The 22,137-nt window shown below is 45.6% G+C and overlaps 1 protein-coding gene across 1 annotated transcript in view; it reads left to right on the forward strand.

Annotated features, from left to right (window-relative positions):
• Nucleotides 1–13,915, forward strand: part of CCDC149 (coiled-coil domain containing 149) — a 96,549-nt gene extending 82,634 nt beyond the window's left edge. The window contains 3 exon segments of the mRNA XM_068543145.1: nt 5,299–5,415; nt 13,279–13,667; nt 13,670–13,915. Of these exon segments, the coding sequence (XP_068399246.1) occupies nt 5,299–5,415; nt 13,279–13,667; nt 13,670–13,714 (551 nt within the window). The 3' untranslated portion in view covers nt 13,715–13,915.
• Nucleotides 13,916–22,137: the final 8,222 nt, after the last annotated feature.

Raw genomic sequence — 22,137 nt, forward strand, 5'->3', positions numbered from 1 at the left:
TCATATTGGTTGCTTCCTTGTAATGGATGAGAAATGAACATTGCCACGGGGACACGGACAAAACCACATGTTTTCTTAACATAAATCTGAATAGCCACCTTAGGTTGCCTGGAAGTGTGTTTCATAAATTGGAATTTTTAGTAGAGATTCCTTGAACTTGATGTCAAAAGACCTAACAGACCTAATTAGTGGCAAGTGCCATGCTGGGGATTTGACTGATCCATTTTGCACAAGAACATTTTGATGCAGTTAAAACCTTATCTCCTTTGAAGGCCTTTCTTTTATTGCATTGAATTTCAACACAGTCAGGCAAATTTATCGTTTATTTGTGCAGTCAGATTGCTATTTCTGTGCATGTACTGGAGTTTGGATTTTTCTTTTTCTCTCCAAATGACTTAGTGAGATTTCACAATGTTTTATTTCTACAACTTATGTAAAAAGATGGAAGTGGAATAAATGAAAGAATGCTGAGAATTTCCTATCTCTGCTGTTGTTTGGTCTAGGTTAGAATGGCTATTATGCAATAACAATTGTTTCTTTCCTTTTTTCTTTTTTTTTTTTTTTTGCTGCCTGAAGGCCTGAGCTACAATGTTTCCGTAGGATTTGGGAGTATGTTCTGTTTGAAATATCTTTGTTTGTGGCTAATAGCAGTGCATTAATATCATCCCTGCATGTAAATAAATAGAAATGCACTCTCTATGTATCCTTGCACTTTTCTGATTAGAACAGCCAATTGAAATAGAGAATTCAATTAACACAAAGCAAATATTAAACGGTAAAATTAGTTTGGACGGCAGTAACTGAATGGATTTTACGCCCCAGCCATGTTTGTTCTAATCTCTGGCCTCCACATAGATGCAAAGTGGGAGGACAGACATAAAGAGTGGCAATTCCCCCTGATCTGACACAGTTTATGTAATGGCGATAGCATTGCCCTGGTGCAGTGATGAAGGGGGTTGCAATGAGGTGTCACCTTGTGATCATTTTCAAACCATGGTGAGATTGGGGGGTGGGGAGTGGCCTCTTTTAGTGCAAATCAGACCAGTCTCTCCTGTCTGCTCATTGTTCTGTGGTCTCCATTTAACCTTCTGAATAGAGGAGCAAGAGGAAGTATGTTCTTTTTTCCTTCTCTTCTTCCTCTTCCTCCTCCTCCTCCTCTTCCACCTCCTTTTCCTCTTCTTATTCCACTTTTCTCTTCTCTTCTTCCTCTTCCTCCTTCCCCAAGTAAGAGCCAAATCATAGGATTTCAGCCAACTGGAGTTGGGATTGAGTCCCAGTGGTTTCAGAGAATTGCTAGCTCTCTCGTATTTACCAGCATCTTGAAAGGATCAGTGTCTCCTCTAATAAATCAACCCATAATATACTGATACCTTTTTGAGCATCAGCTTTGTGAATTCAATCCTGTACCAGGCATTCTAGACATGCCCCTCGCCCCCTCCAAGAATCGACAGTCCCACTAGGGAAGTAAGATGAATATGCATCAAACAGTGAAAGGAAAGCACAAAATACTACATAATTAAGTATCAATTAAGCGATAAAGATGTTAGTGTGTGAGGGAATAATGTGACAAGTCATCGAATGCTGGACTTAGAAGGACAGATGAGAGCAAAAAGTTCAAGGATGGCAAATGCTTGGTGTATATAACCAACACCATTCTCATGCCAGTGGCAGGCATTGCTAATCATTCACATCACTCCTTGCTGATCTCACATGTGGCCCTAAAAACAGTCTTCCATTTTTGCTTTCCAAGAAGCCACCTCTTGGTCAGAGTAGATATGTGAGAGAAAACATTTTTCCCTTTCCTGATCTAGTCTGATCCCCTCATTTTAGGTAAGGAAACAGAAGCTCAGGAAGTTAGGTGATACCTAAGACCACAGAGGCTGAACTCAGGTGTTCAGATCTTCATTTCAGTGCTCCACCTGCACTGGGGAAGTACAATTCAGAGAAGAGGGGCACACACAGGGGGTGGGGGGTGTAGAGTGTAGATTAGATCAGCTGGGGATTGGTTCTCAAAGCAAGTTGAATTGGTGAAGAAAAATTCAGAAGCTGGAACCATCTATCCTGAGACTTTAAAGGACCATTGTGAAGGAGCCCATCACTCATTACTATAAGGCAGAATTACTCTTGGACTTGGAGCATGCTATGATTTTCCTTTGACTCTCTTCTCCCTCCCTCCTCACTCTCTCAGCCAACAATATATAGCTCTTGATGGTGTCTGATAAAGTTGGGGCAAATGTGTGATCTTGCTGGGAAGTAGACAAGTGTAACAGATGTCACAGCCCACATGGAAAAATCATCTGGAAAGTAGAGTGTACTCCAGACTGTTTAACGGGTCCCTGAGAAGTGGGAAAGGCACGGGGCTATTTTGAGGAAGCCAGGGGGTGGGCTGGTTGGCCATGTCCTTCAGAAAGGAATGACCCTCCACCTTCCTCAGCCCCTAGCTGTCCGCCTCATTCTCCCAGCCTTTTGCTGGAGTCTGCAGGTGAGAATGATGCCTGGGGGGGAAGGGGGGGACTGAGGAGAGATTTCCTGGATGTGCTCATGCTCTGAAAAGAAATACTGAAAGCCAGAAAAAAATCTGGCAAGAGCAGAGCCTGGCTCTTTGAGCTTTTTATTTGAATTCTCTGTTCTCCACTCTCAACATCAGCCTGAGGAGGAAAATGTGCATTTTGAAAGTAACTGGCACATTTTGGAGAAGGGGACGAGGGACGTTGTGTTACACGGAATCAGGAGGGCTTCCAGAAACTCAAACACCAGTTGAATGGAAGGGCCTGTGTGACCTACATTGGTTGTGGCTCAAATCTAGTTTGTGGACCACCCTCACCCCACTCCCCAGTCCCAAGAACCAAAGTGCAACTAGAAGACAGCAGGCCATCAGTTTAGAGCTCAATTTAGTCAACACAGATAGACTCCGGGCTTAGTTAGAAACAACAGAACTGAGAGCCTTCTAAGGAAGGTCTTTGAATTCTTCAAATATTTTGCAAAAACCAAATCTTGGCATTTTACCATCAGATAAGGAAATGATCTCTGCAGGCAGGGATTTAGGGAGGTATTTAACTTCTCCCCAGCCCCTACTTTGACTGGATATGGATGAATGGCGGCTTCTATTTCCCTTGTCTGCATGCCTGTTGCTCAGATTCTTGGAGAAATTTTATGTGCTGGTACCAGTGTTTTTGAGGAGCCATTGCGGAGTGGATAATCCCTGTGGTTGGAAACAGCCACGGATACATCCTGCCCTAGAGAATTCCTCACAATAGGAAGGGCCGAGGCTCCCCGCACCATCCACCTGGCGCCTTAGTCACTCGGCTGCAGCCAGCTCCCAACTCTGCCCATAATTCTGATTCCTTGGCCACAGGGCAGAGGGGACTTGGAAGGCTTGTTGGGACACAGAGTGCAGAGTGTGCCTCTTCCTGAGTCCCCTTAAGGTTAGAGAGCTTCCAGCCTACCTGCTAGAGAAAGATGGGTCAGGAATTGCAGTCCCATCCCTGACTTGAGGCCAGTAACTGTTGCCTTGGTGGAGAGAAACAAAAGAAGCCCACCTGAGGCATCTGCTATGGCTTCATAACAACCATTAGTTCCTCATGGTGTTTCTAGATTTTATCTTTGCAGCACGAGAGGAGACCTGACTGGGTTGACTTCATCCTGAGAGCCTCTTAAAATATCCCAAGGTATAGCTCAAATAGTTCTCCTTGGGAAACCTCTCCAGACTGTGGTCCTGAAGAGTTTGGGACTTTTTCCACTTGAGATAATAGCTGTGCTGGTGGAGAACCTCAGGGTCAGGTCCTATCAGATTTCTCTTCTGGGATGACCCTCATATAGCGGAAACCAGAGAGCAATGGCTGCTAGTAACATATTCCATCTGCCTGGGCAGCTGCAGGCACCCATGCCCACCAAGACATCAGGATTTCCAAGAACGCATCAGCCATTTATGCAGTTATCAGCTGTTTATAAAGCACCTGCCATATGCCAAACTCTCTACTACAGTCTTGGACATCAAGTTAATAAGACATGCATGGCCTACAGGGAGGGTAGTATTATAAACAAGTTGAGGGCTCCGAGGTACAGGCCAAGGTTCGCCTGGCTATCCAAGGGAGTGGACATCTTGACCCAAATACCATTCTGTGCTCTGCCGAACCTGAAACTGAGTAGAGAACTTTAGAGCCTCTGATCTGAGCCCCAGAGACGTTCAAGTGACTTGGCTTCAGATAAGGTCTCATCCAAAGTCAGACAGTTGAGGCTGGAGCACGGGCTGGGCCATGGCCCCCCAGGGTTTTCGCTGTTGGCATGGTGGTTCCCACCGAGAGAATCTTCAGGGCTCATGGGCAGGAGTTTGGGATCCAGTCCTCCCTGCAGGGCTCTCCTCATCACTGGGCAGCATCACTTTCTGTGTACGTGTCTTGTGTCTGTGCTCATCAAGCTCGTGTTTCAAAGCCACGCTTCCCTGATCCTCACCCCCATACCTTGCCATGGCCTCAAAAGTAAAGTTGTAATGGTTTTCCTTTCCTCCTTCTCTTTGCCTCAGGCTTTCTCTATCCACTTAGGGAGTCCATGTGAATCCATAAAAGGGTTTGGCTGGTGCAGGTCTCTATGTCCTAAGTAGAGTTTAGCTGTCATCATTTAGGGAACCTGATGCTACCTGCCTTATGACATACTTATGATTCGATCTAAATGACCAAAGCTAATTGAATCAGAGATATGTGTATGGCAGTTCTGTCTCCACCATAAAGTAATCATTTCAACGTGTGAAATTTATTGAGCGCTGATGAAATGCCTAAGTGCTTGACATGAATCAGTTCATTTTATCACCACCACCCCATGAGGTGGGTGCTGTTATTCTTTCTCACTTTACAGATGAGGGCTCTGAGGCTCAGAGAGGTTCAGTGACTTGCCCAAGGCCACCCAGCTAGCAAGCGATGGGGTCCAGGACACAAGCACTGCAGCATGGCTCCAGAGCCTGCGCTCAAAGCACTCTACTGCTGTCGTTATTATTGTTATTGTCTCACCCAGATCAAAGCCACTCAGTTTTTGGCAGACATAGCAGGCTACCCCTTAACGGTGGCATTTGTGGGCAGCCATGTCCTGAGCAGACTCTAGGGCTCATAGACAGCTGGCCCTGGACCTTTCTGCCGGGTCCTCACACTGCAGAGAGGGCAATGCTGGCCCTTTCCCTCCCACAGCGCTCCCTACGATTGAAGAAGGTGCCTTGTTCACCCAAACAGCCAGTCCCTTGTGTGGGATGAGTGTGACCATGACTCCAGTGGTGACATAATATGTCCATTTTCCTCTTTTCCATGACAGGAGGCAAAGACACCATACTGTTTGGTGACCCCGCTCTTCCCACCACGCAGAGGTCGAGATCCCCACTGCTCAAGTTCGTCGAGCAGCTCGCTGAGAACAAAGCGAGTCCCAAGGATGGTAAGCAGCCCTTGATTTCTTGCTCTTTGCCTGGCCTGTGCCTGGCACAGGGGCTTGGTGGACATCAGTCCTTCGCCTTCCTGCAGCTTCTGTGGCACTGTTGGGTCATCCCTCATGTTTCTTCTTGTTGCCTGTGTGGGTTTGTCTTGTTTGGAGCTTCCTGCAGAAGAACAAGCATCCCTGCACTCTCAGCATGGTGGCATAGAGGTTAAGAGTGAGGGCTCAGGATTTGAGCAACCTGGGTTCGTACTCCAGCCCCACGTCACACTGGCTGTGAGAACTTGGACTGGTAACTTCAGCCTCAGTTTCCCTACCCATAAGACGGTGAGATGTGGTACCAACATCAGGGAAATCTTGGCACATTGCCTGGCAATGTGGTAAGTGGTCTAGGAATCAGTCGGATGGAGAAAAAAACTTCTTTACCAGGCACACTTTCTGGAGGCAGTGTGTTTTGAAGGGGATCAAGGGCCCATTTAAGGTGCCAGATGAAGCAACAGGGTCGAGCACCAGATCTCTTCCCAGGTGGCAGTCTCATTTCCCTGACTAAACTATCTTTCACATCTTCCTGAGTTTTGCTCATCTTCTCCCTCCACCCCCAGTGTGGTTACCAGCTTCCAAGATGGCCTCAATTGAGCTCCACTTCCTGGCATTTGTGCCCTTCTGTAGTCCTCTCCCACACTGTATCAGCGTTGGTCTGTGTGACTGATGGATTACAGCAGAAGTGATGGTATGTGACTTCTGAGGCCAAGTTATGAAAGACATGTGGAGTCTGCCTTGCTCTCTCTACCCTGGATCATTCACTCTGGAGGAAGCTGGCTGCCATGTCCTGAGGATTCTTGAGCAGCCCTACATGATCTTCATGTGGCCTGGAACTGAGACTTCCAGCCATCAGCCATGTGAGTGTGCCATCTTGGAAGCAGATTCTCTAGCCCCAGTCAAGCCTTCAGATGACAACAGCCCTGTTTAACATTTTGATGACAACCACATTAGAGACCATTAGCAAGAACCACCCAGATAAACTGCTCCCAGGCTCCTGAGTCTTAAGCTGCTAAGTTTTGAGGTAATTTGTTGTACAGCATTAGATAACTAATATACCCAGCACACGGGTGTCACGCTTCTTTCCTGGATTTCTGCATTTCCTCTCCATCTTCTCTTGCTCAGTGTCATGCCTTCAACCACACCTCTATGAAAATATTTTTGAAATTTTTTCCCAGTGGGTCCCGTCTGCAGAATTACAGTCCCATATTTCCCAAAGCACAAATGTTCCCACCTGCATATTCTATGGACTTCTCAAGTATGACATCACAACTCTTCCTGCTTCCTCTCCTTTTTGTCACTTAGCTATCCAGCAGAGTCATCATCAACCACCGTCCACTTTCCTTCTCCATCCGTATCTAGTCTGCTGCTACTATTTCTTCCGAGTTTCTTGTATCTCCATTCCTACCACCTCTGGCTTGGTTTAGGCCCCCTTGACCTTCTTGGCAAGGCTTCCATCCTGGTTTTCCTGCCCCCCAGAATCTCCTTACTCCCTTCCCGTCTTCATCCTGCTGCTGTGGGATGAAGCTTCTGGAGCACTGCTTTCCATCATGGTTGTACTCTGCTCAGAAATCTCAAGTGGCTCCCAACTGTCTATCGTTAGCTGTTGTATAATAAAACACCCCAAAACTTAGAACTTAAAGCAACAACTATGTATTATTTATCCTGAGTCTTTGGATCAGATGGGTGGTTCTGCTAATCTGAGCTGGGTTCAGCAAGGCTCACTCCTGCTTCTGTACAGCTGTGTTTTGAAGCCTATCCAGATCACTCATATTAGTGCATGGAATGGTAAGAAGAGAAGCCTGGACAGGTCTAGGGTTTCAACAGAGAGGTTCCCCAAGCACATGCGGGAAGAATTCCTGGAGAGAGCCCCTGACTTGTGTGGTTCCCACACTGGCCAGAAGACAAGGCTGGGACTTTCTAGCCAGCAGCATGTGGCTGTTTGCAAGGCTGGCCCATAACACACCATAGCCCACTGTGCAGTCTGGAACATGTCATGGCTGGTGGTCATCCCACGCCAGCATCCAGTGTCCCCATGGAGATCCAAAGCCCTCTGTCTGCTGTGGCCTGCTGAGCCCCCGGGCAGGCCCAAGCCTGCTAACCTGACATGGAGTCTGAGCCTGGCTTGATTTTCAGAAGGGTGGCGTAAGTAATGGCCTGATTCAAAATGATAGCTTTCAGAGTTCCATCATTAGCTCTCATTGTTCCAACCCTGTCCTTCGCCAGCACGGGTGGCAACAAGGAAGCATTTATGTAACTGCTGTCAGTGTCTGGGATGCCCTCATCACCGCTGCATCTTGATTAATTCCAACTGAAAGCAGCTCACACTCAAGAGGACAAAGCCCATCAGAGACCAGTTAACAAAAGAAGATGCATGTGCCCTTCGGGCCAATGTTAGGGGGGAGGGAACCCATTTTTAGAAGACCAGCAATCCTTTCTACAAAGAGCTACTGTTTTTTTCTTTTAGAGAAAATTATTTTTTCTTTCTGCACTATTTGTGTCCTAATGCATTTGTGTCAGTTGATTGCCTCATCATTATTGATATGTATATTGTTATTAATAAGTATTAATGATACTAATTCTGTGTGCTAAAGCAGCACGGAATAATTACTATTTGGGGGGTAATAATATTTTCCAATTCTGAGCCAATTCAGAAATCTTTCTTTTATGGAAATGGCAATGCTATGTGTCTGTTCTCAAAGGAGAAATAAAACTCCCACAGCTTAAGAGTCAACATTCCAGAATCACAGAGTTAAAGGAAGATTCTGCTCCCACAGCAAATAACCAGAGGTCCTCCTAATTAGCTCAAGAGTTGTGGTATTTCAGTAACTTTTCTTTCTCTTCTGATCACTACTTGAGTATACTGTTTAGATATCTTTTGGATGAACAAAAGCGAGAAGAGGATTGGCAAATCCTGCTGTTGAACCATAAACCAGTTTCAGAGCCTGGTCCCTATATGTTTACGGTCCTGAGACTCTGAAAATCTAGGCTTTCTCGGAAGAAACAAAACAAAAAAATCCGCAATAGGACCAGACAAGAGAATTACAGCCATGTCCATCCCCTTATTGCGACTGTGCCTTGACCTATAATGATGACAGCAGTGTGGCCCCCGTTCCCCTCACCCCCCAGAAGTTGAGAAGTTCTCCCTGGTAATCTCAGAGGTTTGCCATTTTAAAAAAGATTCATACATTTGGATGTGAGCGGAATGTCATCTAAAAAAATGGCACAAGGCAAAGGACCGGCGAACCAAAAGGCCCCAGTGTAATTTAGACCACCCTCCCTTAAATGTAAATTAAGGTAGAGAAGATTAACCTGACCTACAGTAAAAACAGCGCAAATGGTTTAGGGGTTAGGTTGTTATGGATAAGGTTAATTAATTTTTCAGGGGCACCAGAATATACTATTAAGTGTCCTGGAAGAAGTAATTTCATAAGAGTAATTTCCAGAAGGAGTTTATTCATCTCACGTTGGTGAAAAATTTAGCCGCAGAAAGGACCATAATTTATTCCTTTTGAATAAAGCTTCTTGCACTATGCTGGAAACTGGCTCATTTTGACTCCGTGTTTCCCCGTGTCTCCTGTATAACCACTATAACATTTTTTCATTTGTTAGTATGAAAATTATGTGATTGGTTCCCTGAGCTACCACAGATGTAGCTAAATGATTGTGTGAGTTAGAAATCTTTTTTTCTCAAAGTGCCATTTTAAGAACTTTTAACAACCTGAACCTGGAACAAATAAATTCAAGGACTGCTTTCATTTATTTATGGATGGTATTGAAATATATGTACTAATATATTCATTTATTCATGCGTTCATGTATATGTCTATAGATTCAAACACTTATTAAGCTATTTACTGAGCCCCTGCTATAAAACACTGGCAAAGGTAAAAAATTAATCAGGTAAGATTTTATACTTCAGGTGCGTTTTATAAGCTAATTATACATAAGTAACAATTTAAGGGTTAAAAAAGTAAAAAGTATGAAGTTCCCTTGGAGGTTCAGACACAACCTTGTGGGGATTAGGACAGTGGAAGGATTTAATCAAACAGCCTTCACGGAGGAGGTGGGGGTGGGGCTCCCTCTTGAAGTCGGTCATCTTGACGCATCAAGGAATGATGGTCACGGAGGCATCAACCATGTAAGCAAAGACGCAGAGGGCAGGGCTGGGTGCCACGAAGGGTTCGGTGTGGCTGGAGTATAAGGACACGAGGAGAAGAGTTGGCATGGCAGGTGAATGGATGTTGGGTCACTGAAGGTCTTGAATGTCAGGAGAAGCTTGGGCTTTGTTCTCAGGGTGGTGGCAGCCTTTGGAGGTCTGAGAGCTGGGGAAAGGCATAGTCATATTTGTGCTTCCGCTCTAGTGTTTCTCACACTGTAATGTGCAGCCACATCGCCTGCGATCTTACTAAAATGCAGATTCTGAACCAGTAGGTCTGGAGTAGGACACTGCATGTCCAACAAACTGCCAGGTGATGCCACTGCTGCTGGTCCACGGACCCCACTTTTAGTAGCAAAGCCTTAGGGAAGGTTCCTCTCCTGATAGGTTGGATTAGAGCAGGAGGAGCACGGGAACCTATTAAGAACTAACGTACGTTATCCTGGCTGAACAGATCTGAGTAGTTACTTTTTTAAAAATCAAGGCTTGCTTTACTCACTCATTTATATATTCATGAATTTCATTTAAGCACAAGTAATGGTCTCATTTTCAGGTACAATACTTACTGAAGTCAGTGAGCTCTTAGGAGAGTAATACATAGTGGTCCATGACTAAATACAGGCTTTAGAGTATATACAAGGTTTGATCGAATGTCTGTCCCTGGGAAATTTCTATGGTCATTAAAAGGACTTAAGAGAAGGAAAATGGCTTCTTTTGAATGTGAGAAGCAAATCTGTATCAGAACTAGAGGCCTGGGGTGTGGGGACAGCAGTCAAGGTCTGCCTTGACTTCTGGGAACCACAGAGTCTAGTGTTGAACACACAAGTCTGGGTGCCAAGAGTTCACTCCCCAAGTGCTTCCCAGGCATGCAGAGCCTCTTTTGCTTGTTAGGTCCGGAAGGGACATCAGAGAGTCCTGCCCCTCATTTTGTATCTGAAAAAAAAGAAGGCCCTGCTACCAGAAAACTACTAGAGCTAATCAGTGAATTTGGTAGAGTACCAGGATACAAAATTAATGCACAGAAATCTCTTGCATTCCTATACACTAATGATGAAAAATCTGAAAGAGAAATTAAGGCAACACTCCCATTTGCCACTGCAACAAAAAGAATAAAATACCTAGGAATAAACCTACCTACAGAGACAAAAGACCTGTATGCAGAAACTTATAAGACACTGATGAAAGAAATTAAAGATGACACAAACAGATGGAGAGATATACTATGTTCTTGGATTGGAAGAATCAACATTGTGAAAATGACTATACTACCCAAAGCAATCTACAGATTCAGTGCAATCTCTATCAAACTACCAATGGCATTTTTCACAGAACTAGAACAAAAGTTTCAAAATTTGTATGGAAACACAAAAGACCCCAAATAGCCAAAGCAATCTTGAGAAAGAAAAATGGAGTGGGAGGAATCAGGCTCCCAGACTTTGGAGTATACTACAAACCTACAGTAATCAAGACAGTATGGTACTGGCACAAAAACAGAAATACAGATCAATGGAACAGGATAGAAAGCCCAAGGATAAACCCACACACGTATGGTTACCTTATCTTTGACAAAGGAGGCAAGAGAATACAATGGAGAAATGGCAGCCTCTTCAATAAGTGATGCTGGGAAAACTGGACAGCTACATATAAAAGAATGAAATTAGAACACTCCCTAATACCATACACAAAAATAAACTCAAAATGGATTAAAGACTTAAATGTAAGGCCAGACACTATAAACCTCTTAGAGGAGAACATAGGCAGAACACTCTATGACATAAATCACAGCAAGATCGTTTTTGACCCACCTCCTAGAGAAAGGAAATAAAAACAAAAATAAACAAATGGGACCTAATGAAACTTAAAAGCTTTTGCACAACAAAGGAAACCATAAACAAGACCAAAAGACAACCCTCAGAATGGGAGAAAATATTTGCAAATGAAGCAACTGTCAAAGGATTAATCTCCAATTCACAAGCAGCTCATGCAGCTCAATATCAAAAAAACAAACAACCCAATCCAAAAATGGTCAGAAGACCTAAACAGACATTTCTCCAAAGAAGATATACAGATTGCCAAAAAACACATGAAAAGATGCTCAACATCACTAATCATTAGAGAATGCAAATCAAAACCACAATGAGGTATCACCTCACACCGGTCAGAATGGCCATCATCAAAAAATCTACAAACAATAAATGCTGGAGAGGGTGTGGAGAAAAGGGAACCCTCTTGCACTGTTGGTGGGAATGTAAATTGATACAGCCACTCTGGAGAACAGTATGGAGGTTCCTTAAAAAGCTAAAAATAGAACTACCATACGACCCAGCAATCCCACTACTGGGCATATACCCTGAGAAAACCATAATTCAAAAAGAGTCCTGTACCACAATGTTGATCGCAGCTCTATTTACAACAGCCAGGACATGGAAGCAACCTAAATGTCCATCGACAGATGAATGAATAAAGAAGACGTGGCACATACATACAATGGAATATTACTCAGCCATAAAAAGAAACAAAATTGAGTTATTTGTAGTGAGGTGGATGGACCTAGAGTCTGTCATACAGAGTGAAGTAAGTCAGAAAGAGAAAAACAAATACTGTATGCTAACACATATATATGGAATCTAAAAAAAAAAAGGGTTCTGATGAACCTAAGGGCAGGACAGGAATAAAGACACAGACGTAGAGAATGGACTTGAGGACACGGGGAAGGGGAAGGGTAAGCTGGGACGAAGTGAGAGAGTGGCATGGACATATATACACTACCAAATGTAAAACAGACAGCTAGTGGGAAGCAGCTGCATAGCACAGGGAGATCAGCTCGGTGCTTTGCGACCACCTAGAGAGGTGGGATAGGGAGGGTGGGAGGGAGACGAAAGAGGGAGGGGATATGGGGATATACATATGCATATAGCTGATTCGCTTTGTTATACAGCAGAAACTAACACAACAACGTAAAGCAAGTATACTGCAATAAAGATGTTAAAAAAAAAAAAAAAAAAGAAGGCCAAACAGGTCATCCTGATCACAAAGCAAGCAAATAGGAAAATGGGGGCTGGATGCTAGCTCTCAGGGCCCCATGTTCTCTCCCATCCCCCTCCAGTTGCAGCTAGAGAATTTCTGTTGTACAGGTTTAGAAAGAACAGTTTAGTGAGGCGGGGTAGGGAGCTTGAAGTTGCTTTTGCATATAGCAGTTTATTGAAAGTGAGAAAGCACAAGCGGTCTGCATCAAAGAATGAGGTGCTGATGGAGATGGGGGTGGAGGTGCTCTATCCCTCCCTAACTCTCCTTCTGTTTCCCACACAGAGAGCAGCCAGAACCTCGTTTCATTACTAAAGGGCCCCAGATCTTCCCTGAGCTACAGAACCTACAAAACCTTTGTCCTCAGGTTAAATATGTCATGGGCACAAGGAACCACCGTCAGAGAGCGAAGCAGGCGATAACCAGGCGCCTGGAAAGGAGGGGTTACAGACGTGGCCCACGTGATCCCTTTCCCTCCATTAATGACACAGGAATCACCAGAGTGGCTGCTTTCTTTTTTGTGGGTCCTGTGTTCCCTTCAGCAGCATCTTCTATGTCGGAGGCCTCGCAGCAGTGGGCCCGAGGTTGGGAGGAGAGGGAAGTAAGGGCTGACTGTCCCTGATGCTGTCCCTGGTCTGTTTCAGGGGCGGCTCAGAAGCAAGAACGAGATGAAAGTCGTGCCGCTGCCGAGGCGTTGACAGTGCGGGAGGACGCTGGGAGGCCCGCCGTTAGCTCCCCAGCAAATCAGAGCCACAGGAGCCAACGCAAGCACTTTCATCCCTCATTACCCCAGCTACCTTCCGAGGAAGAAGAAGTAAACAGGCTTGGAAGGGAAATCGTGAAACCGACAGAGGAGCAGGCAGCTGCCAAACCAGAAGGGGTCACAAGAGAGAGTCCCGTGGAGAGTCGGAGGGACGAGATGGGGCCATCCCCGCCGGGCCTGGCCGCCAGTGGGTCGTGCCCCAAACCTTGCCCGGACTCTGCTGAGTCCAGCCAGCCTGCAGCAGAAGCTCCCACCCTGGAAGATGGCAAGGAGAGGCCCCAGAGAGTGGAGGTAGGAGGAACACCATGAAAACTTGAAGGGGAACGAGGTCAGGCATGATGACACATTGAAGGCACCCGGGATGGTAAAGAATTAAGCATCAGGACAGCTCACCGAAGTCACTTTCTCCTAAAACACCTCCGAGTCTGCAAGCGAAAAAGGACACACAGCTCCTGTTGCAAACTGTGAATATTCTGATGATGCCAGCGCAGTTCGATTTATTAAATGCGGGTCCTCAAGCTTCTCAGTGTCGTCTCTTTCTGCGGGAGCTGCACGCTGTGCACATGGCCAGGCACGGAATCGTGTCGGCCATATGGCTGGTTTTCGACCTCCATCTTTCTGTCAGCACTTGTTTTATTAGAGATAAGATGTTCTATTAGCGTTTAAAGTTGTTGATCAAAATTATGGGAAGGGCTTGAAACGGATGTGATTTTTAATCAGATCCCCGTCTTTGTAATGACGATCTTACGGATGTGATTTTTAATCAGATCCCCGTCTTTGTAATGATTAGGAGGCTGTAGAGTAAGGTGTAATTAAGCACAATGGGTCCAGAGGGCCCCCCCCCCCGCCCCCGGCTCCTCTCCATCACATCGGGGCCCGGTAGGACCTCCCAGCGTGGGTGTTCTTGGCATCCTGCCCGCAGCGCTGTCTGTAGTGGCATTGACTGGCAGGCGGAAAGGGGCTTAAGTGGGCTCAGAAGGTTAGGCTTCCGGTCTGAAATCCACAGCCCCTGTTGAGACCTGTCTGCTGACTACTAGAGCTGAATTTTCCAGCCTGTAATTCTAGAGGATTAATCGACCTGGAGTCACTGGTGGGGTGGGGTGGGGGGCTGTGGATACGCAGGGAGGATGGGGACTCCAGTGGTGTTTTGACGTTTTGTTTCTGAGATGAGATGAGAGCCAGAACCTGGGAATGCTGGTTCTCTCCCTTCATCCCGGGCTACATATAGGGTTTTGTGGTTTTATGGTCCTGTAGGGTTGGGGCAAGATATAGCGGCTTAGGGGCCAACCCAGAATCCCCACCACCTGAAACCTGTAGCATCATTCCTCCAACAGAATGCTGCGGCTGCTTCCCCCTGTGCTGCCGGCTACTGGGTTGTTTTTTTTTTGTTTTTTTTTTTTTATTTTATTTTATTTTTTTTTGACATCTTTATTGAAGTATAATTGCCTTACAATGGTGTGTTAGCTTCTGCTTTATAACAAAGTGAATCAGTTATACATATACAATATGTTCCCATTTCTCTTCCCTCTTGCATCTCCCTCCCTCCCACCCTCCCCATCCCACCCCTCTAGGTGGTCACAAAGCACCGAGCTGATCTCCCTGTGCTATGCGGCTGCTTCCCCATACTGGGGTTTTAAAGACAGAGCTCGTGGCCCTAGAGTGGAAAGAAAGGGAAAAACAAAGTAACGTCATTACAGCCTTTGTAATGATGGGGAGGGGAGGGGACTAGGGAACCAAGTTCAAGCTCCAAGAGTGGGAAAGCAGAGAGTGGTCTCCCCCACCTGCTTCTTTCCTTAGGGATAAAATTAACTTTTCTAGGCGGCATCTGGCGCTGCAGCACGTTGAAGCCTCATCAAATGACAGACCTTTCTTTGTGCTGAACGCAGTTCATTTCTCCAGGAAGACCTAAAACTAGATCCCAAAGCTCAAAACGTCCCTGAGAACCAGAAGGACTCCTTTGAGAGACTCTCCTGCAGGGAAAAGAGAAGTTCCCAAGGTGGGAGGGGTAGAAAATTCATCAATTCATCCTAGAAATCAGAGGTTTAGACCAGGCTTGGGATCCCAGGTGTGAATCCTGCAGGCACGTGGGTGGCCAGCCGCCTCCCCCCCCCCCGCCCCCAAAACTTCCCTGCCACATTTATCTCCTGACATCACTCTGCCAGCTGGGTGGGATCCATCAGACTTTGCACTGTCTTGCTCTGAAGGAGGGCAAGATGCAGACCAGAGGGTCCCATCCTCTGCCAAATGCACCCTGGGTGGACCTCCAGCTGCTTTCTTCCCACTCACCTGAGTTCACCCTCATCACCTAGCGGGATGCAGGCACGCCTGAGTCAGAGCACTGTGGCTTCCGGTGAGCAGGACACGACATCTACCCCTGCCCGTCAGGCCCCAATGCCCCATTCATCCCTCTATGCTCCAGCCTCTCCCCCTTCCCAGACTCATCCCCTCACCTTCCCCTCCAGGGAGGTCGCTTCTGCAGCTGCAAAGCTTGCCCAGGCCAGCAGCCACAGAAATCATTTTCCTGCTGCACCAGGCCTAAACTCTCTGCAAATGTTTAACACTAATGCATGGGACGCCAAAGCCACCAAAGGAAAACACAGCCAGATTTAATACAATGATAATAAAAAGAAAAATCTCTCCCCACGGAAGCCTTGGTTTTGACACACAATTGGCCAGGTGCATGTCTTTAGGGCCCATTCATAACCTTCTGGAAAGCAGGGCTTATAATAAACTCCTACACATTCCATCATGGGCAAGAAAACTGCCATGAGTCCCAGAGTATGGGGTTCAGGGCAGAGGGTCATAGGGAGCGATAACCTAAGCTCTGTGTATCCAATCAGCCTGGGGGGAGGTGTCTTGGCGTTAGATGGAATTGGAGCCAACGAGGTGATCCTGTCATATCTGTAACCTTGACATTGCCCTGTACATACATGTGACACTGTCCCACCTCTGCTATCCCAACTCAACATGGTTCTTCTGTTCCACAGACATTAAAAAGAGTTTCAGCAATTACTTATGGTTGTCTTTTGTCTTTTTTAAGAGTCATTGTGAAAATGTATTGCATTCTGTCCCCTACTCCACCAGGTAACCCTGCATCAGTTGGGGTACTCTCAGCTACAGTTCACACTTTAAGAAACTTAAACAATAAGGAAATGAATTATATTGCATAACAAGAAGTTAAGAAGTAGGGAATGCCAGGCAGGGCTAGTTCATTCAAGAAAGTTATCAAGGATCTGAGTTTCTGTCTTCCTGCTCTGCCTGCCTCGGTGTCATCTACTCCTTCATGCTAACAAGATGGCTGCAACAGCTCCAGCCATCACCTGTTCTCACATCTGTGTCCAAAGGCAGAAGGAAGTTTCTGTGTGTGTGTGTGTGTGTGTTTTAAGAGCAAGTAACCCAGTTCTTGTCACATTTCATTGGTCAGAATTGTCACATGCCTATGTGACCATGTCACATGTCTATGTCTAAAACAGTCCGTAGCAAGGAAGATGAAATTACTCTGATGGGCTTAGGCTCATCAAGATCATCCTCTGAATTGGGGAAGGAGCCTTGTCCCTGGACATGTAGACTCTAAAAGGGTGAACACTAAAACAAAATCAGGTCTTGGGAAGTGTAGCAGAGCGGGGAATAGATTTGAGTAGATTTGAGTAGGCCACCAATAGCATTGTCTCTGAACCCCACATGTCTGTTCTTGTTTTATTTTTTCTTTTAAAAGCCAGAATACTACATTACCGATGAGTGTGGAGTTGAGGGAGGGGTGGTTGTTATTTGTTTGTTTGTTAAGAAAAACGCCATCTCATCTCTCCCATTCCCTGACTTCTTTATTATCTGTCCTATTTTGCAGCTGAAACGTTCCCACCTTTGTTTACCCCTTCAAGTGTATCTGTCCTTCCATTATTTTTCCAGCTCAGTTGCCAGCAGAATGCTGAACAGTCTGGATAAATGAAACCGAGCTGACAGGTCTCTTAATGAAAGCTTGTTTGCACACTCTGCATTTCTTGTGATCGCTCTGTACCTGAGAGCCTTTAGGTGTGGATTTTTACATATGAGTGTTTGTCATTCTTTTAATTAAGGCCTGTGGAAATGGATTGGTTTTTGTAAGCCAGACATTTCTCATCCCTAACTCCTCTTTCCATGCCTCCTCTGCACCTTCCTCTCCCCCTCCCCCTTTCTCCTTCTCCTGGAACAGCCTCTGTGGTTAGGAGGCCCCCAGTGGTATTCAGCTCAATCCCTGCTGGAACCTGCTCCTAGTTGGCAGTCTTAAGGAAGCGAAATTCATTTTCCCATCATTTTTCCTCTTTCTGTGCCCTCACTCCCAGACACACACCACCGTCATGACTTGAAGCTCTACAAAAAGAGTTCTAGTATCAGTCATTCATGTGTTGGAGTGAATTTGGGGATGTGTTATTCCTTCTGGGAGCATTTGCACCCCAGTTCACCATCTGAATTGTTCCAAATGGACGTCCAATCTTCCCTCTAAAGAATTTCGAAGACCAGCTACTTGCTCATTAGGGTTACATTTTCTGTCTCTGTCAAATCACAGCATGCCTTTGCCGCTCTTGGTTTCCTCTAAAACCTGTGGCTCTCTCCTGGCTGGATTGTTTCCTGTAGCCCCGTGACTTGATACCTTATTTCTCTTTGAAGAAGTTCTCTATTTGAGTCCCTTCCCTCTCTGCCCTCTGCTTTCATTTTGGAAGCCTCCCTTTGGAACGATCTTCCTCCTCAATAATAATACTGAGGGTACCTTCATATGACTCAGTTAGGATGTCAAAAAGCCAGACGATTCCCCTCAGCTCACTACATTAATATATTCCTTGTTTTCCAGATGTCTTTCTGAACAGAGAAAAATTTGAACATTCGAGAGATGCAGTAGCGAGCTAGGCAGTGAATCTAATTAGAAATAAGCAGAAAAATAAGAAGGACCCATCTCTCGATATTACAGTTGTTCACAAAAACAAAACAAAACAAGTTGATACAGCCTGAAGGTAATTTAAAATGTTAGATATAGATGTTCCGCCTTACATTTCATAGCACCTCTTTACCAAATGAGGATTTTTTTCGGATTCGTAGGGAGAGTTTGCATAATACTGACAAGTATGATTTTCTGGAATCTATATGAGCCCAGGAATGTATTTTGGGATCTTGGCGAAGGCCAGTGATAGCCTATTAAATTTAAAACAACGGACTTAAAAAAAAAAAAAAGCCGATCAGCTGCTGTTTTGTAATTTGATTTAAACAAAGTAACCTCTATTCAGTTGCAGACCTTGATTTAGTGCGTCTATGATCATCATGTATCGTAACTGTATCTTTTTTGTTACCTGAAATTAAAATGTAATTTTCCTGATGTAGGTGGTCAATCCTCGGTATTATTTACATTATCCTTCTCCCACCCTCGCCGAAGGCCAAGGCTAGGCTGAGCATAGCTTCTAGCATATTGTAGCAACTTATCACTTGCAATCCGTCCCTAAAATTATTAGATGATATGCTAGTCGTGAAAAATATGGAGAATGTAAAGATTTTATGCATTCAGTCAAAAACGCCAGATCTAAAATCAGTTAGTTAATTTCCTGCCATCTTTCAAGTTGACCAAAGCACTCACTGATTTGCTCTATTTTCTTACGTTTTTTAGTATTTCTGTATATACGTGCACTGAAAAGCCCCACTTGGAAGAAAAATTCACTGCAATTCGGAGAAAAAGCTTATCCTAAACATCTAAAGAGAGCATTTCTAATTATTGTCGACATTGTGTTTAAACTGTGCAAACTGGAGCATTAGTCTCACTTTACCAGCTGCGTCTAGGTAGAGTCATTACGTCAAACGCTTCTAATTTTACAAAAAGAAATCAAAACAAGTGTGTGTTTAAGTCTCAGTGACAAACGCAAACCCTGTGAGTCAAATAGGAAAACTGATTAGCAAGCTGGCTGGGAAGTCAAAACAGCAAATATAAGAAGATTAACAAAATAGATCTGTAAGAGGAGAAGAGTAAAAACAGCCTCCAGGGGCCAAATGGGGTCCTGTGGGCGGGTCTGGTGGCACATATCCAGTTCTGTGCGGGAGCCAGATGCCTGCCCTTATGGGCGCCAGTCTTTCCTTCATCTTGGCCCCTCCCCCCAAGAGTTGGGATCACAGAATTCATCTCAGCTGGCCTCTTAATGGACGCGGAAATCCTTCTTCCAAACCGAAGAGGTAGCAGCCTTGCCTTTGCTTGAATCCTTCTAGTGACACGACACCCACTACCTTTCAAGGTCATCCAATCCATGACTAGGTAGCTATTTTTGACCTTAGCCATTGTTATTAGTTAGACATTCGTTAGATCCTTAGGCCTTCACACTATGCTATACACCTCTCATGAGTAACTCTTGATTTAATCGTCACAACAGTCCAATGTGATAGTCTTATTTTACGGATGAGAGAGCTCAGGCCCAGAGAGGTGAAGTGACTTGCTCAGGTCACACAGCTTGTAAGTGTGGCTGAGCTGAGGTTCCAAACAGGCCTTTCTACCTCAGCCTGAACTGTCAGCCCCTGTGCTATATACATTCCTGGCCCTTATAGTGAACTGTAATGTGCCCCTCTATTATTTCCTCTCTTTGTTTCTTGGCTCTGGAGCCCCATAGAATAGTTTATCAATCCCACTCCCATGAATGGACACGACAGAAATGAAGCGGATCTGCGAGGGTATTTCTTCAGTCTGGGGGGTCAAGGGTAGTGAAGAGAGAAACTAAAAACAGAAGGTGCTGTGGTCTGAATGTTTGTGCTCCCCCCAAAATTCATATGTTGAAATCCTAACCCCCAAATATGATGGTATTAGAAGGTGAGACCTTTGGTAGGGGGGTCCCAAAGTCATGAAGGGGGAGCCCTCATGGATGAGATTGCTGCCTTAAAAAAGGCTTGAAAGAGATCCCTCACCCCTTCTACCACATGAGAACACTGCAAAAAGGTATGGGCCATGAGTCCCAAAGAGGGCTCTCACTGACGATGCTGGCGCCCTGATCTTGGACTCCCAGTCTCCAGAACTGTGAGATAAATTTCTATTGTTTATAAGCTACCCAGTCTGCAGTGTTTTGTGATAGCAGCCCGAACAGACCAAGACAGAAGACAAGCAATGAGAAGCACCAGCCTCCTTCTGAAAAATAAGTGCAACCTTCCCTTGATGATCCTGAATTGACCCATAATCTGGGCAGCAGAGTCAAAGATGGGGTGTTGGCTTCTTATTCCTGTCCATCGTGTGTTCCTACGTAATCGCTGCCTTGTTTTCACAACTTTTAACTGCAGGGGTAGGCAAATGCCTCTATTTGAAATCAGGATATTTAAAGACTCAGTTTGCTAATTCCCTTTTCAGTGCTGACCCGTGCATTTCAAGCTACTATTTCAAACCATCACCGAACCAAAGTTGGTACCGCTCGCCTGACATACGGTAAAGCCAGTCTACTGACACTGCCTCGTGGTGAAGGAAAGTATAGTGTTTATTGCAAGGCACCCAACATGGGGCCAAGCAAGGAGAATGAGCAGCTCATGCTCAAAAGACCCAAAGGCCCTGATAGCTTTCAGGGAAGGGTTAAAGGCAAGGTGAGGGAGAGGGTCACAGGGTGCACGATCAGCTCGTGGACATCCTTCTGGTTGGTTGGTGATGAGGACAGGGTGATGTTTCAGGAATCTCAGTCATCAACCCGGTTCCAACCGGTCTGGGGTCTACGTGCTGGTGGTCAGCCTGCTGTTAACCTCTTCCACCTGGTGAGGGTTTTAGTACCTGCAAAACAGCTCAAGGATATGGCTCAGGATATTCTCTATAGCACTTGAGGAGGAGCTAGAGGTCCTTGACTTTGTTTCATAACTAGACTACTATTGTCTTGCTTGACTGTTTTCCTTTGTTTCTGCATTTTCTCACTTCTGTGATTAAATTTGCTCTCTGGAACCTGGGGAAGGCGTAGGAGGCTAGAGCTTTTATACAAACTGGTGGGGTGGCGGGGGGACACAAGGGGTCTGTCCCTGGGAAGTCCTCGCAGAGTCCTGCTCAGTTTCAAAACCAGTGAGAACCAGTTGGTGGAGCAAATTCACCAGGCGATAGCCTTTCTTCCCAGTTGTCGCTTGGGCTCAAGGAAAGGGTTTTAAATAACAAAGTAGTCCTAGTAAGCGGTAAAAACAACCACTGGGGATGGCTTTCTGGCTAAGGTTCAGTTTGACTCACTGCCTTAAGAGTCTGGGAGCAACAGAAGCTGCCTCTGGGGAACCAGGGTGGGAAAGCCACAGCTAGGAAGTGGGTCTACCCCAGGATGGATACTTCTATTCAATAAATGAAAGTGAACACACAAGACTGATCTAGTCTGTGTATAGATTATAATTTTCACAAGGAGAGGCAGAACCTCCATCAAGCCTCAAGCAAGACCAACCTGCCTTTGGACCCCACTGCTTCCAACTGCTCTTGTATCAAGAAGTCAAGAAGAGCATTGTCCTGTTTGTGGAGAAGGCTGACAACTTTAGATACCAACACCAACCTCCCTATAACTTGCCCAGGCACACTGCCTCACTGGCCCTGTCTCCGCCCTGTGGGAAATGGACCGCAGGCTTCCCACAGAGGCAGATGTGAGAGGCCACTGGGCCCAGTGAGTTGGTGTACCGCCTATGCCAGGCCAGCGGCTCCAGCATCAGAATCACCAGGAAGCTTGTTGCAGACAGATTTTCTCCTCTCTCTTTGGATTCTACAGCTCTGGCATGTGGCCCAGGAAGCTGTATTTTTTTCCCC

Source organism: Eschrichtius robustus, chromosome 4 (assembly GCF_028021215.1).
Source record: "Eschrichtius robustus isolate mEscRob2 chromosome 4, mEscRob2.pri, whole genome shotgun sequence".
Taxonomy (NCBI): Eukaryota; Metazoa; Chordata; class Mammalia; order Artiodactyla; family Eschrichtiidae; genus Eschrichtius; species Eschrichtius robustus.